The 13188-nt window shown below is 59.6% G+C and overlaps 1 protein-coding gene across 1 annotated transcript; it reads left to right on the plus strand.

Moving 5' to 3' along the window:
- The first annotated feature begins 8599 nt into the window (after positions 1 to 8599).
- On the plus strand, positions 8600 to 10624 carry SPPL2C (signal peptide peptidase like 2C). The gene has a single exon (XM_069481586.1). The coding sequence runs from the start codon at positions 8600 to 8602 to the stop codon at positions 10622 to 10624; it is 2025 nt and encodes a 674-aa protein (XP_069337687.1).
- The last annotated feature ends 2564 nt before the right edge of the window (positions 10625 to 13188 follow it).

Here is a 13188-nt window from a genome sequence, read left to right on the forward strand (position 1 = left end):
GTGTCCCAGGCCCGGGGAGGAGCTGAGCCCAGAAGCAGGCAGCGGAGTAGGAAGCTGGGGGCGGGGGCAGGGGGCTGGACAGACCTTGAGTGCCATCTTAGCCTGGGGTCCCCCAGAAGCAGACCTTGGGACGAGGGTTCTAGCACACACTCGAGGGAAGGGGAGCAGAGGGAGGGCAAGTGGGAGTGAGGCTGGGCTAGGAGGGCAGCCCAGAGAGGGTGGGCAGGTGACACCACATCACTGGAGACAGCAAAGGTCCCTCCCACTGGGGAAGCCGGGAGCCGGCTGGAGCCTAGGGGGTGGGGAGAGGATGTATTTATCCACCGACTCCCACCAGTGGCTGGTTGAGGGCTGCCCCCAGGGGACATTAGCTCCCCTGCATCCACGTGGGCCGCAGCGCGGGCGGAGAGCGTCCTCAGGCACAGCAACGTGCAGGTCGGCGGAAGCCAGCGCGCTGCCTCGAAAGGGCGAGGGTGTGAGTGGGACAGCAGAGCTCTGCACAGGCCCAGGGCAGCCTGGGCCTTGCCTCTGGGTCTCCGACCAGGGAGGAGGCCACGCAGGGTGTGCGTGCACATGCGCACCTGGGTGCGCACAAGGGCACGTGGCGTCTGGGCGCCAGGAACAGACTGACACCCGTGGTGCTGAGAGCTCCTGAGGGAGGGGAGGTCCTGGGTGAGGGTCTGGGCCCAGGGGAGCTAAGGGTGTCCATAGGGGGTGCCCCACTCTGCCAGTTCCCAAGCACTGGGCGCTTAAACAGAGAGAGGTCCAGGACACGGCAGGACAGAGGTGGGCGGATGGCTTCCAGAGCAGCTTGGGGCGAGCAGGGAGAAGCCCAGTGAAGGTCCTGGTGACAGAAGGGACCAGAAGTGGCTGGCGAGTCTCAGATGGCCACAACTGAGACAGCTTTGTCAACTCTGCCTCTCACCCACAGTGAAGGAGGAGAAGTGAGAGATTGAGGCTCTCCCTGCACAGTGAGGGCTGGGATGGGGGGTGCAGCCCAAGGATGGAGGGGTCTGCGGGGCTGGGGTGGGAGGAGGCAGAGGGGGGCTGCACAGGCAGGGTAGAGATGGGGCCAAGCTAGGCAGCACCCCCTTGCCTGCGTGTGCCTCCAGATGCTCTAGCCCTGTGGTCCCCAACTCCCAGGCCGTTAGGAACTGGGAGGGGTCTAGGTTGGGTGCTCCTTATGAGAACCTAAGGCCTGATGATCTGAGGTGGAGCTGAGGCGGTGATGCTCGCACCGGGGAGCAGCTGCACATACAGATTATCATGAGCAGAGAGGTGTGACTACACAATAAATGTGCCTGAATCATCCTGAAACCATCCCCCCCCCCCCCCGCACCCAGTCTGTTGAAAAATTGTCTTCCATGAAACCAGTCCCTGGTGCCAAAAAGGCTGGGGACCACTGCTGTAGCCAACAGCACCCTCCAGGCACCACCTGTTCGCTCAGCACCGTGCTGGGCCCCAGTGGGGGGCATGGGGGAGCCAGGATGGACGCCAGCGACCACTGTGATGCTCAGGACACTCCAAGGCAAAGTTGGCGGTCGTCGGAGAAGCTGGAGAGGGTGTCCCTGGGCAGGGGGCTGGTCCAGAGGGAGTCTAGGGGACCCTCCCATCCAGAAACCCCAAGGGCAGAGGGGCTGCTTCAGAGCACGGGGTGGGGGGAACATCTGGGCCCCAAAGTCTGCAGTGCAGAGGCCCAGAGCTTAACCTGTCCGTGGCAGATGTGTGTTCAGGGCTTCAGCACGGGGACAAGGCAAGCCCCTAGACCAGGGCTCTGGGCCGTTCTCTGAGGTTCAGCTTGTGGGTAGGGGGAGGCCCCTCTGGGGGTGAGTGGAGCCATGACCGGGCAATGTCACTACACTGTGGAGGGCTGCTGCAGGGTGGGGGTCCCTGGGAAACTTCCCAGACCCCAGGACAGGCCCCTCCCTCACACCTGGAAGGACTTTACGCCATACCCAGAGGCTACAGCCCCCTAAAGCTGCCCCCACCTGAGCCATTTCTCCCTGAGACCCTCCCTCATGAGCACAGAACAGCAGTGGGGGAAAGGCCACACTGCTTTTCCAGTTAGGGGTCTCCCCAGCCCCCGAGTGTCACAGCATAGCCCCTGCCCTGTGCTCCTCAGCCTCCCCCTGTCGCCGGGCCTCCTTCTCAGGCCCTGCTGCTGTTGGTTCAGCCACCCTGGGACCAGGTCTGGGGAGGGAGTCAGGTTTGGGAAAACCGTGCGTTAGGGAGGGAGGTGGATTTTGGAATCCATGTAATGATAGCTTAATTGCGGGCATTGTAGACTGCTTTGCGTGAACTCCTTTATGCCATGTATGACCTAATCCTCAGCTGGCTCACGGAGGTAGGAACCAGCCCATTTTGCAGCCGAGGACCCCGAGGCCTAGCAACACCCTGAGACTGAAGGTCTGGCCCAAGTGCAGGGCTTTTGCCACTCCTTGGTTGGCTGAAGTCTCTGGGGTGTCAGTGTTGCAAGGCCAGCACCCACCAAGCAGCTCTGGGGCAAGAGGGCAGCAAGGAGGCCTCAGGGTCTAGGATGGATCTGGGACACGTCCCACGTGACAATGGGACTGGCCCAAATGCGGCCCAGCCAACATCCCAGCTGCTCTGACCAGCCGGCGGGATCAATGAGGGGTCTGCATGCCAGCACCTCCTTCCCCAGCTCCTGACGTCTTCCAACCTCCACTCCTTAAAACGATGCTTCACTTCAAACAGTGCAGCCCAGGCCACCCGGGCTCTGCCCAGCCCTGTGAGGGTGCCACTGGTCCCGGAGCTCAGGGATATCCCAGACTTCCAACTCAACTGCCCACACGTGGCCCAAACACAGGGGGTTGGTTTTTGCAATTGACCATCAGCAATACTGACCACTATTGACTGTTTACTAGTCGCCAGGTGCTGCTAAGCCCTCCACACGGTAATCTCATCTACCCCTCATAGTGCCCTATGAGGCAGGGTGCCGTTATCCCCATTTAACAGATAGGGGAAAATGAAGCCCAGAGAGGTTAAGAGACCTGCCCGAGGGCACCCAGCAGTGGCATGGCCAGATGAGAAGCAACGGCGGCCTCGAGTGGCCTCTATGATGCTTACTCCTGCGCACATGGAGGTCTCTGCAAGGTTGCCCTCCCGGCCCCACTGCCCCCTCCACTCCCCTCCCCAGGGAAATTCTTCATTCCCCACCTGGCATTCAGAGAGGAGCCAGCTGTGGGAGTTGGAGCTGCAGAGTGTGGGCCTCGGGCAACTCACTCTCCGAAACCCCCCTCCAGGCCAGCCCCAGCGGCCAGCCTCCCCCTGTCCTCTGTCCCAGCCCTGTCCCAGCTCCACCTTGGGGCCCCACCGCCAGCCCACCAACCCCTGCAGGCCCTGTTGGCAGCCCAAGGTCAAGAGAGGCCCGGGCCGTGTATATTTTTCAAAGCTCTCAGCAAGGTGGAAACACCAATGAGATCATCATTTGGAGACAACTCCAGAGACGACCTTTGGCCACCGGACTGCAACTCTGTCCCCTTCTGTCCCTCTGAGGTGTCTTGGACAGAGCCCTGCTGCCCAGCCTCATTGCGCATCGGACCAAGGCAGGTAGAGGCACAGGAGGGGGCAGGGGCCTCTTAGGCCGTAAGGAGATGGGGGCAGGGGTGGTGGCGGAGCACAACGGGCATCAGCTAGGGTGGGCATTATGGGGCAGATGGAGCAGAGGGGAGGGAGCAGATGGTGGTCTGGCCCCTTGTCCCTTGTTGGGTCCTAGAACACATAGCTAGGGAGAGGCTGGGCAGGGAAGCGAGGGCAGGTATGGGGGCCAGGTGAGCCGGGCACCTTCCCCACCCTTCCCAAGACTGGCTGCCCAGGTCTGCTGCCCTCGCTGTCCTTTGTAAATGAAGATAAGTGCTCTGATGGCCACCTAGGTCCCCAAACAGAAGGCAGGGACATTGCCCCTGGCCTGCCCTGCGCAGCCACCCTGAGAGCCAGGCCACAGCTGTGGGCTGTGCAGTGTGGGGGAGCAAGGCTGCAGATGTAGGGGTGCCACCTGGGAGAGTGGCTGCACCTGGAGGCTTATATGGGGGGCAGGGGCAGGGCTGCAGAGTCCTGGAGCAGCCACCGGTGTGAATGCACCCACCAGGACACAGGCGGCACGGAGGAGGGCAATGCTCGGGCTGGCGGGGCGGGGAGAGGAGGGATCTGGGAAGCAGGGCTTGAATAGAGCCCTGAGAGCCCTCAGCGAGCTGGGGCCCAGGAAAAGGCTCAGCAGGAACGAGCCTTCAGAGAATTGCTCAAGCCCAAGGGGAGGTCAGGAAGAAAAGGCAGGAGCAAGCTCTGTCTGGGGTGCCCATGTTTCCTGACCCCCAAATCAGGGCACATGCTGGTCTGACGGGGTCCAGGAGAACTAAAATGAAACCTGTCCTGAGGACAGTGCCACTGGAGGGGACTGGTTTTGGTCATTGTTATTGTTTTTTTTTAATTGTGGCAAAATACACATAGCACAAAACTTACCATTTCAGCCATGCCAAAATGCACAGTTCGGTGGCTTTAAATGTGTTCACAAGGTTGTGCAACTGTCACCACTATCTAGTTCTGGAACTTTTCCTCACCCCAAATGGAAACCCCACCCACATCAAGCAGTCACTTCCCACTTCCCCTCCCCAAGCCCCTGACCACTGCGAATCTGCTTTCTGTCTCTGTGGATTTGCCTATTCCAGATATTTCAGATAAGCGGAATCGATCATATACTATTTGCCCTTTTGTGTCTGGCTTCTTTCGCTCAGCATCATGTTTTAAAGGTTCCTCCGCACTGTGGCACGTGTCAGAACGCCATTCCTTTGCATGGCTGAATGACAGTCCGCAGGACAGATACAACACGCTTTATCCATTTTTCAGTTGATGGGCAACTGGGGTCTTCCCACCTGTTCCAAGAGACTGTGACCAGTGCTGCTACGAGCACTCGTGCACCAGTTTTTGTTTGAACACCTGATTTCAATCCTTCTGGGTGCACACCCAGCAGCAGAGTTGCGGGGTCATATGCTGACTATGTTTAACGCATCTAGAACACGCTAAACTGTTTTCCATAGCGCTGTGTGACTTTGCATTCCCACCAGGTGTGTACGACGGCTCCGGTTTCTCCACATCCTCAACAAAACTTGAAACTGTCTGGTTTTTGTGATAATAGCCATGCTAGTAGGTGTGTTGATCCTTGGCTTTTAAAAGACCCAAGACTGCCTGCATGGAGACAGGCCCTGAGGAAGGGCTCACACATTAGCAGTCGCTCGGGCGCCAGAAGAGTCCTGTTATCCCAGCCCTCGGGTGGCCCTGCTGTGCCCAGCATCTGCACGCTTGGATGCAGAGACGTGCACCCAGCTAGACACGGCTACGCTCCGTGATAAGAACCTCTCAGGCCAGGCCTCCCTCCCCTAACCACCCCCCAGACCAGCCTCCCCTTGGCAATGGGAACCCTCCGAAGGGGCAGCCGGCAGCCCCCTCCCCGGACCCTGCCCACTGCTCCCCGCACCGGCCGGTGGCTCGTTCGCCAGCCAGTTGTGTGTGTTCCCTAGCGTGTTTCTGACAGTTCACTTGTCATTGTAATTACAGTCTGTAATCTAACTGAATGTTAGATTAATGAATGAATGGGAAGTGCACAAACAATGCACATGAGAAACATCATGTTTCTTAGGAAAATTCAGTTGAGTGCTTTGAAAGACACCATATAAATGAGTCACAAAGAAACTGCTGTCAAATTAGGCGTGGGTGAGACCAACGTAAAGAACTGGGCGGGCGAGGATTTCTAGATGGGCTCCTCCTGCTGACCGTTTCATAAGGTCCTTTAAGCACACCCTGCGCTTCAAAGAATCCAGAGCTGATGTTGGAGATGGTGCTCCATCCGTGCAGATTTCCCAGGGAGGGTGACTCGGAATTGCAAGGGACGGACCCGTAACGGGAGAGAGCTCAAGACAGATCAGTGACTGCAAGCTCGCTCCTTGGAGGTTAAAATGACATGTGTGTTAAGGGTTGACTTGCATCCCCCAAAAGATATATTGAAGTCCTGACCCCTGGTACCTGTGAATGTGACCTTATTTGGAAATAGGGTCTTTGCAGATACAATTGAGTTAAGATGAGGTCCCTAGGGTGGCCCTAACCCATTATGCTTGGTGTCCTTATAAGAAGAGACACAGAGACAGAGAATGCCATGCAACAACCCAGGCAAGATTTGAGTGGTGCAGCTGCAAACCGGGAGCCACCATGGACTGCCAGCCGCCACCAGAAGCTAGGAGGAGGGAAGGAAGGAAGCCACCCAGGGTCTCAGAGGAAGCATGGCCTACTGACCTTGATTTTGGACTTATTTAGTCAGCTTGGCTGCTATAACAAACACCATAGACTGGGCAGCTTAAACGTCAACATTTATTTCTTACAGTTCTGGAGGCTGGGACGTCCAAGACCAAGACACCGGCTGATTCAGTTCCTGGTGAGGGCTCTCTTCCTGGTTTGCAAGCAGCCACCTTCTCCCCGTATCCTCAGTATCCTCAGGTGACCAACACAGGGATCATCTCCCTTGTGCCTCTTTCTATAAGGGCACTAATCCCATCAGGAGGGCTCTCCCCATGGCCTGTTTCGGTCCCAAAGGCCCCACCTCCAAATACCATAACCCTGGGGGTTAGGCTTCAACATAGGAATTTTGCAGGGATACAAATATTCAGTCTGTAGCAGACTTCTGGCCTCCAGAACTGTGAGAGAATACATTTCTGTAGTTCTAAGCCACGCAGTGCAATAACATTGAAAGTGAGGCCTGAATCAAAGAACAAGCAGTGGTGGCAGGGGCTGCACCCTCGGGCAGAGCGGCTAGGCTAGATCTGGGGGCTGCAGCTGGGGCCGCGTTGGGGGTGGCGTGGGGGCAGGGGGAGCACAGTATTGTGCAGGGATTCTCTGGCTGTGGCTCCTGCCTACCAACCACCAGCTCCAGAGACCTGGGCCACGGCCCCAGGGAGGGGAGCCCTGTCCCGAGGCAGTGGCCAGGTCAAAGAGTCACTGTGTACTGAGAGAAACTGAGGACACCAGGCTGCTCTGCTGGTGGCCAGTGGCAGAGCACAACTCTGGCAGAAGTGTTGTCACCATATCAAAGAGAAAAGGAGGTGAGCGCCAGCCAGGGAGGCGGCAGAGGACCACCACAGGCCAGTGGGGAGAATGTGGGAACAATGGGACCAAGATTGCCACCTCCGGCCCCGAATCCCTCCCTTCAGGCTCCAGGGGCCCCAGGGTGCCTCCCACATGCACCAGTTGCCTTGATAACCCCATTCCTCAACCCCACCCCATTGTGGGTGGCCCGGAGAAGCCTGGACAGGAGGTCCTGGCTGGCCTGTGAGAGAGCAGGTGCCACGGGGCTGGTGGAAACCTGTAGAGCCAGAACCTGGGGCTCCTGACTTCAAACCCAGCTCCCTCCATTACTCGAGTTCTTTTTCCAGCTGGAAGTCCACCTGCCTCAGGGCAGTGGCTGGGACAGTGGCTCTGAGTCCAGCTCGAAATGTTTGGGAGAGACATCAAGGTCCAGCCATTTAAGCAGCACAGGAGCCCCCAGACTTCTTAGCTGTGTCAGTTTGGGCTTCTTTGAGCCTCGGTTTTACTCATCCATAAAGTGGGTGTATTAGGGTGAGGTTAAGCTGCTATAACGAAGAGACCAGTGATAAGTCAATGGCTTAAGAAAGACCACATCTCTCTCTCTCTCTCTCTCTCTCCAGTCCACGGTGACCATCCCATGGCTACTGCTCCGTGTAGAGACATACAGAGACCCAGAGCCTTTCACTTTCTTTCTCCCCATTCCTTAGGAGATTGTCCTCTTCATCACAGTCAAAGCCAGATCGCAGGCCTGTCCTTGTTGTTACTCGTGAGAAAAGGAAAGAGACAGTGGACAGGGAGCCCCCTAGTCTTTCAGCCTAGGCCCCTGGCCTGAGGGGCTCACACCATTTCGGCTTCACTTCCATTGGTGAGAACTTGGGCACACGCCGTTCCTAAGAGGGAGGCTGGGGAAGAGTTCTGGCCACGTGCTGGTAGAAAGGGGACTGATTCGGAAGCGCAGCTTGCAGCCAGGCCTGGGTGGGTGTCGTGACACCTCCCTGCAGCTGTGCAGCGAGTACACACGAAGTACCCGGCACTTAAAGTGCTCAGCGAAGGTGCTCAATGTCGCTGAGCTCAGAGCTCCACGGGGTCTTAGAAACTCTCTGGTCCAACAGTCTTATTTCTTTGCAGCTAAAGAAACAGGCCCAGAGAGGAGAGGTGTTGGCCCGGGTCACCCGTGGTAAGGGGCAAAGTTGGTCCAGAATCCTGTCTGGACGCCCCAACCCCCTTCTCCCACCTCTTGTAGCCCCAGTGGACCTGGGCAGACAGCAGGACCCAGAGACCCTCTCCACTATGGCCAGGGTTAGGGACACCATCCTGGGAGGGACCCTGTGCCCAGCAGCAGTGCCCTCAGCCCGGACGACAAGGCTTTATGACCAGGTAGGTGTGGCCCTAGTTTCCAGGACAGGTGGCCAAGCTGCTCTGTGACAAAGGGCCACACCTGCCTCCCGGGAGGGGAACTGGGCTGTGAACAGCTGCCATCGCAAGAGGGCGCAGTAGGCAACTGAAGAGGATGGCGTGCCTGGGTTTCCTCCTCCCGGTGGGCTTCCTCCTCCTCCTCACCAACACCGCAGCCCAGTGGGAGTACGGCGTGGTCCACGTGGTGTCGGAGAACTGGAGCAAGGACTACTGCGTCGTGTTCAGCTCCGACTATGTCAGCCTGCCTCGGGACCTGCGCCACGCCCCGCTCCTGCCCCTGCACGACGGCACCATGGCACCCTGGTGCCCGGGTGAGGGCTCCTCCCCCCAGGCCCTGCCCGGCTCCCCCAGCCAGCGGCCCCTCCGCCAGACCACCGCCATGGTCATGAGGGACAACTGCAGCTTCTACGCCAAGGGCCGGCTGGCTCAGGGCCAGGGCGCCCACGGGCTGCTCATCGTGAGCCGGGTCAGCGACCAACAGTGCTCAGACACCGCCCTGGCGTCCCAGGACCCCCGCAAGCCCCTGCCGGACCTCACCATCCCGGTGGCTGTGCTCTGCTACACCGACATGCTCGACATCCTCAGCCACACTCAAGGGGACGGCCTGGTCCGCGTGGCCATGTACGCGCCCCCGGAGCCCATCATCGACTACAACATGCTGGTCATCTTCATCCTGGCTGTAGGCACCGTGGCCGCCGGCGGCTACTGGGCCGGCCTGACCGAGGCTGACCAGCTGCAGCGGCGCCGGGCCCGAGGAGGAGGGGGGCCCGGCGGCCACCATCAGCCAGAAGCAGCAGGAGCCGAGGGGACCCAGGGGGGCTGGGGGGAAGAGGAAGATGAGGATGCGCCAGTGGACTTCACGCCGGCCATGATGGGCGCAGTGCTCACCTTGTCCTGCACCATCAGGCTGCTGCTCTACTTCTTCTACGACCTCTTTGTCTATGTCATGATCGGGCTCTTCAGCCTGTGCGCCGGCACCGGCCTCTACAGCTGCCTGGCCCCCCTGGTGCGCCACCTGCCCCTGCGGCAATACCAGCGGCGCCCGCGTGGCCGCCGGGCCTCTCTGCAGCTGCCTCTGGGGCTCCTCGCTGGCCTGTGCGCCATGGTGACCGTTCTCTGGGTTGCCTACCGCAACCAGGACAGATGGGCGTGGCTCCTGCAGGACACGCTGGGCGTGGCCTACTGCCTGTTTGTCCTGCGGCGGGTGCGGCTGCCCACACTCAAGAACTGCGCCTCCTTCCTCCTGGCCCTGGTGGCCTTCGATGTCTTCTTTGTCTTTGTCACTCCCCTCTTCACCAAGACCGGCAAGAGCGTCATGGTGGAGGTGGTCTTGGGCCCAGCAAAGTCCTCGCGGCAAGAGAGGCTGCCCTTGGTGCTCAGGGTGCCCTGGCTGAGCTTCTCGGCCTTGACTCTGTGCGACCAGCCCTTCTCTATCCTCGGCTTCGGTGACATCGTGGTCCCTGGCCTCCTGGTAGCCTACTGCCACCGCTTTGACATGCAATTTCACTCACGCCAGATCTACTTTGTGGCCTGCACCATGGCCTACGCTGGGGGTCTGCTGGTCACTTTCACGGCCATGGTTCTCATGCAGATGGGCCAGCCCGCCTTGCTCTACCTGGTGTCCAGCACCCTGCTCACCAGCCTGGCTGTGGCCGCCTGCCGCCAAGAGCTCACCCTCTTCTGGACTGGCCGGGGTAGAGCCAAGCTCTGCAGGGCCCCTTCAGCGGGCTCCGGGCAGAAGCAGGGGGCCACAGCAGAAGTCCACACAGTCGGAGAATTTGAGGAGGCCACTGACCAAGGGGCAGGGGACTTAGACAGCAACACTGGGGAAGACAAAGCTGAGATTGTCACCATATCTGAGGATGAAGCCACCAGTGCCGAGGGCCACAGTGACAGCTCTGAGGGCTGGACTGATGCCAACTTGGATGCCCGTGAGCTGTCCCCCATCTCCCCCCGGGGCTCGGAGGAGCCGGTGCCACTGATGCCCCTGCTGTCCCAGCCCTCGGAGCTGGGCCACACCCACACCCAGGCCCAGGCTGCCGGCCTGCCCTGGGCAGGGCTCCACAAGAGAAAGGGCTCGAAGGTGAAGAAGAGCGTGTCCACCCAGGCTCCCTTGTGAACTGGAGCCCCTGGGACACGTGCCTCTGAAAGGGCTGGCGGAACACTGCAGAGTAAAGCCACGCATGGCAACAAGAAATCGGGGCATTAAAGAGGTTCCACATCTTCCCGAGGAGCCTCTTTGTGTCAGGACTGTGAGAGAGCAGTGGCCACAGAATAAGTCTGTGCAGGGCCTGGAGGGTCCTTAGGAGTGGGCACCACCCTCAGATTGGGCAGAGGGGGAAACTGAGGCTCAGAGAAGGCATATGACTTGCACGAGTTCACGCAGCAAAGTCAGGATTTGCCTCCAGGGCTCACTAGATGGCTACTTCCCCTCTCCCTGCCTGCCCACCCCGCCCCCCAAGCCCGAGCTGCAGCTCCTTAGCCTGGCAGACAGCCCCCCATCCCATTCCTGCCACCCACCCAGCCTTGCTGCCCATCATCTCCCCATGCTCAGGTCCAGCGAAACCACAGCAGCTCCCTGACCACTCCACGTCTCTCCTTCTCTTTGCACATGCTGTTCCCTCTGGCTGGGATGCCCTTCCCACCCCAGACAGAAACACTCCAACCCAGCTCCCTGGCTCACTAGAAAATTCCTAAGCATCCTCCATGCCTCAGCTCACATCCATTCTGCTAAACATCTCTTCCCAACCCAGACAGCAGCACCAATCCCAGAACGTTCCTGCATTCATCCACCCACTCCACTCACACACATTGAGTATGCCCCTGCTGTGTGCGCCACTGTGTGGTGGGCATTGGGGGAGGCTCTGTCTATCTGGGGGAAGGGCAGGGGTGGAGGACAGACAAAAACTGACCTGAGAATTGTCTCAAAGTGGGGACAAAAGGGATTGGAGATGTTGGGGCTGGGGTGGAAGAATTCAGGAGACCACGGCTCTAGTTCTCACACCTCCCTCACTGACTCTGGATCATGGACAAGCCCCTTTGGGCCTCAGTAGTCTCATCTGCAAAATGGAACTTATAATACCACATCCATCTGGAGGCAGGTGCATGGACAAGATGACCTCCTGGGGAGCCTACAGTTTTTTAGGCCATATGGTGTGTTTCTATGTTGCTTAATCAGAGCAAACTCTGGGGTGAGAGACGGCATCCTGGAGGGGGCTGTGCGGGAGAGGAGGAAATGTCCTGAGAGGCCGTCTGGTGCAGTGGTTAGAGCTCTGCAGCCGCTGCCCACCAGAAATCCCAGCTCTACCACTGACTTGGAGCACGTCACTGAGCAAGTGACTTAACCTCTCAGTGCCTCGGTTTCCTTGCCTGTAAAATGGGGTAATTATAGGACCTACCATGGGGTTATTAGGAAGTTTGAATGAGCTGGCTCATGTCAGGTGACAGGCACAATGTCCTACACAGAGGAAGGGCCACATGAATGTGAGCTAAGTTTATCTTACTCCTCTTAGCAAAGGCCTCACAGAACCAAATCCAGCTCCCACAAGGCCCTGGGGTTCCAGCCCCACCGCCCCTCCCTCTCCCCCACGCCCTCCACCACCGTGACCACATGCTGGACCCACCACGCTCACTTCCCCACCATGGGCCTCCGTGCTTTTTCCTTTCCCTAGAACTTTCTTCTTGTTCAGTGGAGTGACAACTCCGGGAGGGCAGGGACCTCGTCTGTCTTGTTCATCTGTGTAGTTTCAGGGCTGGGAACAGGGCCTGCTAAGCCGTAGGTGCTTGATTTATTTGTTGGAGGAATGAATGAATGAGGAGTTGATCCAGCGGAGCTGTAGAAGAGCAGGGGACTCCACGAGGGAAGACCCTGCCACCCAGGCCACCCCACTGGGTCCCTGCAGGGTGTTGGTCTGTGGATGTGAGATTGTGGGGTCTGGTAAGCGGGGAGTGAGGGGCGCGAGGCGGTGCAGGTGGGCGTCTCCAAGCCCCCCTCTCCCCCCGCAGGGGCAGAAGCACAGCCCCTCGGCACACAGCGGCTGAAGGCCGGGCTGGGCGAGGGAAGGGTGAGGGGCCTGGCCAGGCTGCTGACCGGAGGCGCTGGCAGCCCCTCCCACCGGAGCCAGCGGCCATCTGGCCTGGACAGAGGGGCCTCCACAGGCCCTGGCTCAGCCCCAGCCTGGGCAGCCTCCCCGCTGCTGACCTGCGTCACTGGGCCTGCCGGGGGCAGCAACAGCCTCTGCCAGGCCCGAGGGGAAGGGCTGGACGGAGCCGCGGCCTCCTGGCCACCCCCTCGCCCAGACTGGGAGGTCAGCATGAAAGATCTGCTCGCCCCCAGGAACTTGCCGCTGGGCTCTGAGCGTGCAGGCCTGGAGCGCCCTGTGCGGGGCTGACTCCTGCTCCAAGGCAGGGAGGCTCGAGAGAGCCTGGTAGGGGCCCTCCCCGTGCATCCAGGGGCCTGATGGGGGGGAAGCCTGAGGGGCCCCAGGTCTGCCTCTGTTGCCTCGACCCCTCTTCCCCCCTAGCTTGCTGTTTGGTGCTGCTTGGACGGCAGGGTTGGGCACCCACAGGGTCCTGAGACCAGGCCTGGGGCGGATAGCAGCCCAGGGTGCAGTAGCATCGGGTGCCCGGCAGCACCCGGCGCTGCTCTCAGCCCCACTCCTCAAAAGGACATCATCCTGGTCA

Source organism: Eulemur rufifrons, chromosome 9, assembly GCF_041146395.1.
Source record: "Eulemur rufifrons isolate Redbay chromosome 9, OSU_ERuf_1, whole genome shotgun sequence".
NCBI classification, from domain to species: Eukaryota; Metazoa; Chordata; class Mammalia; order Primates; family Lemuridae; genus Eulemur; species Eulemur rufifrons.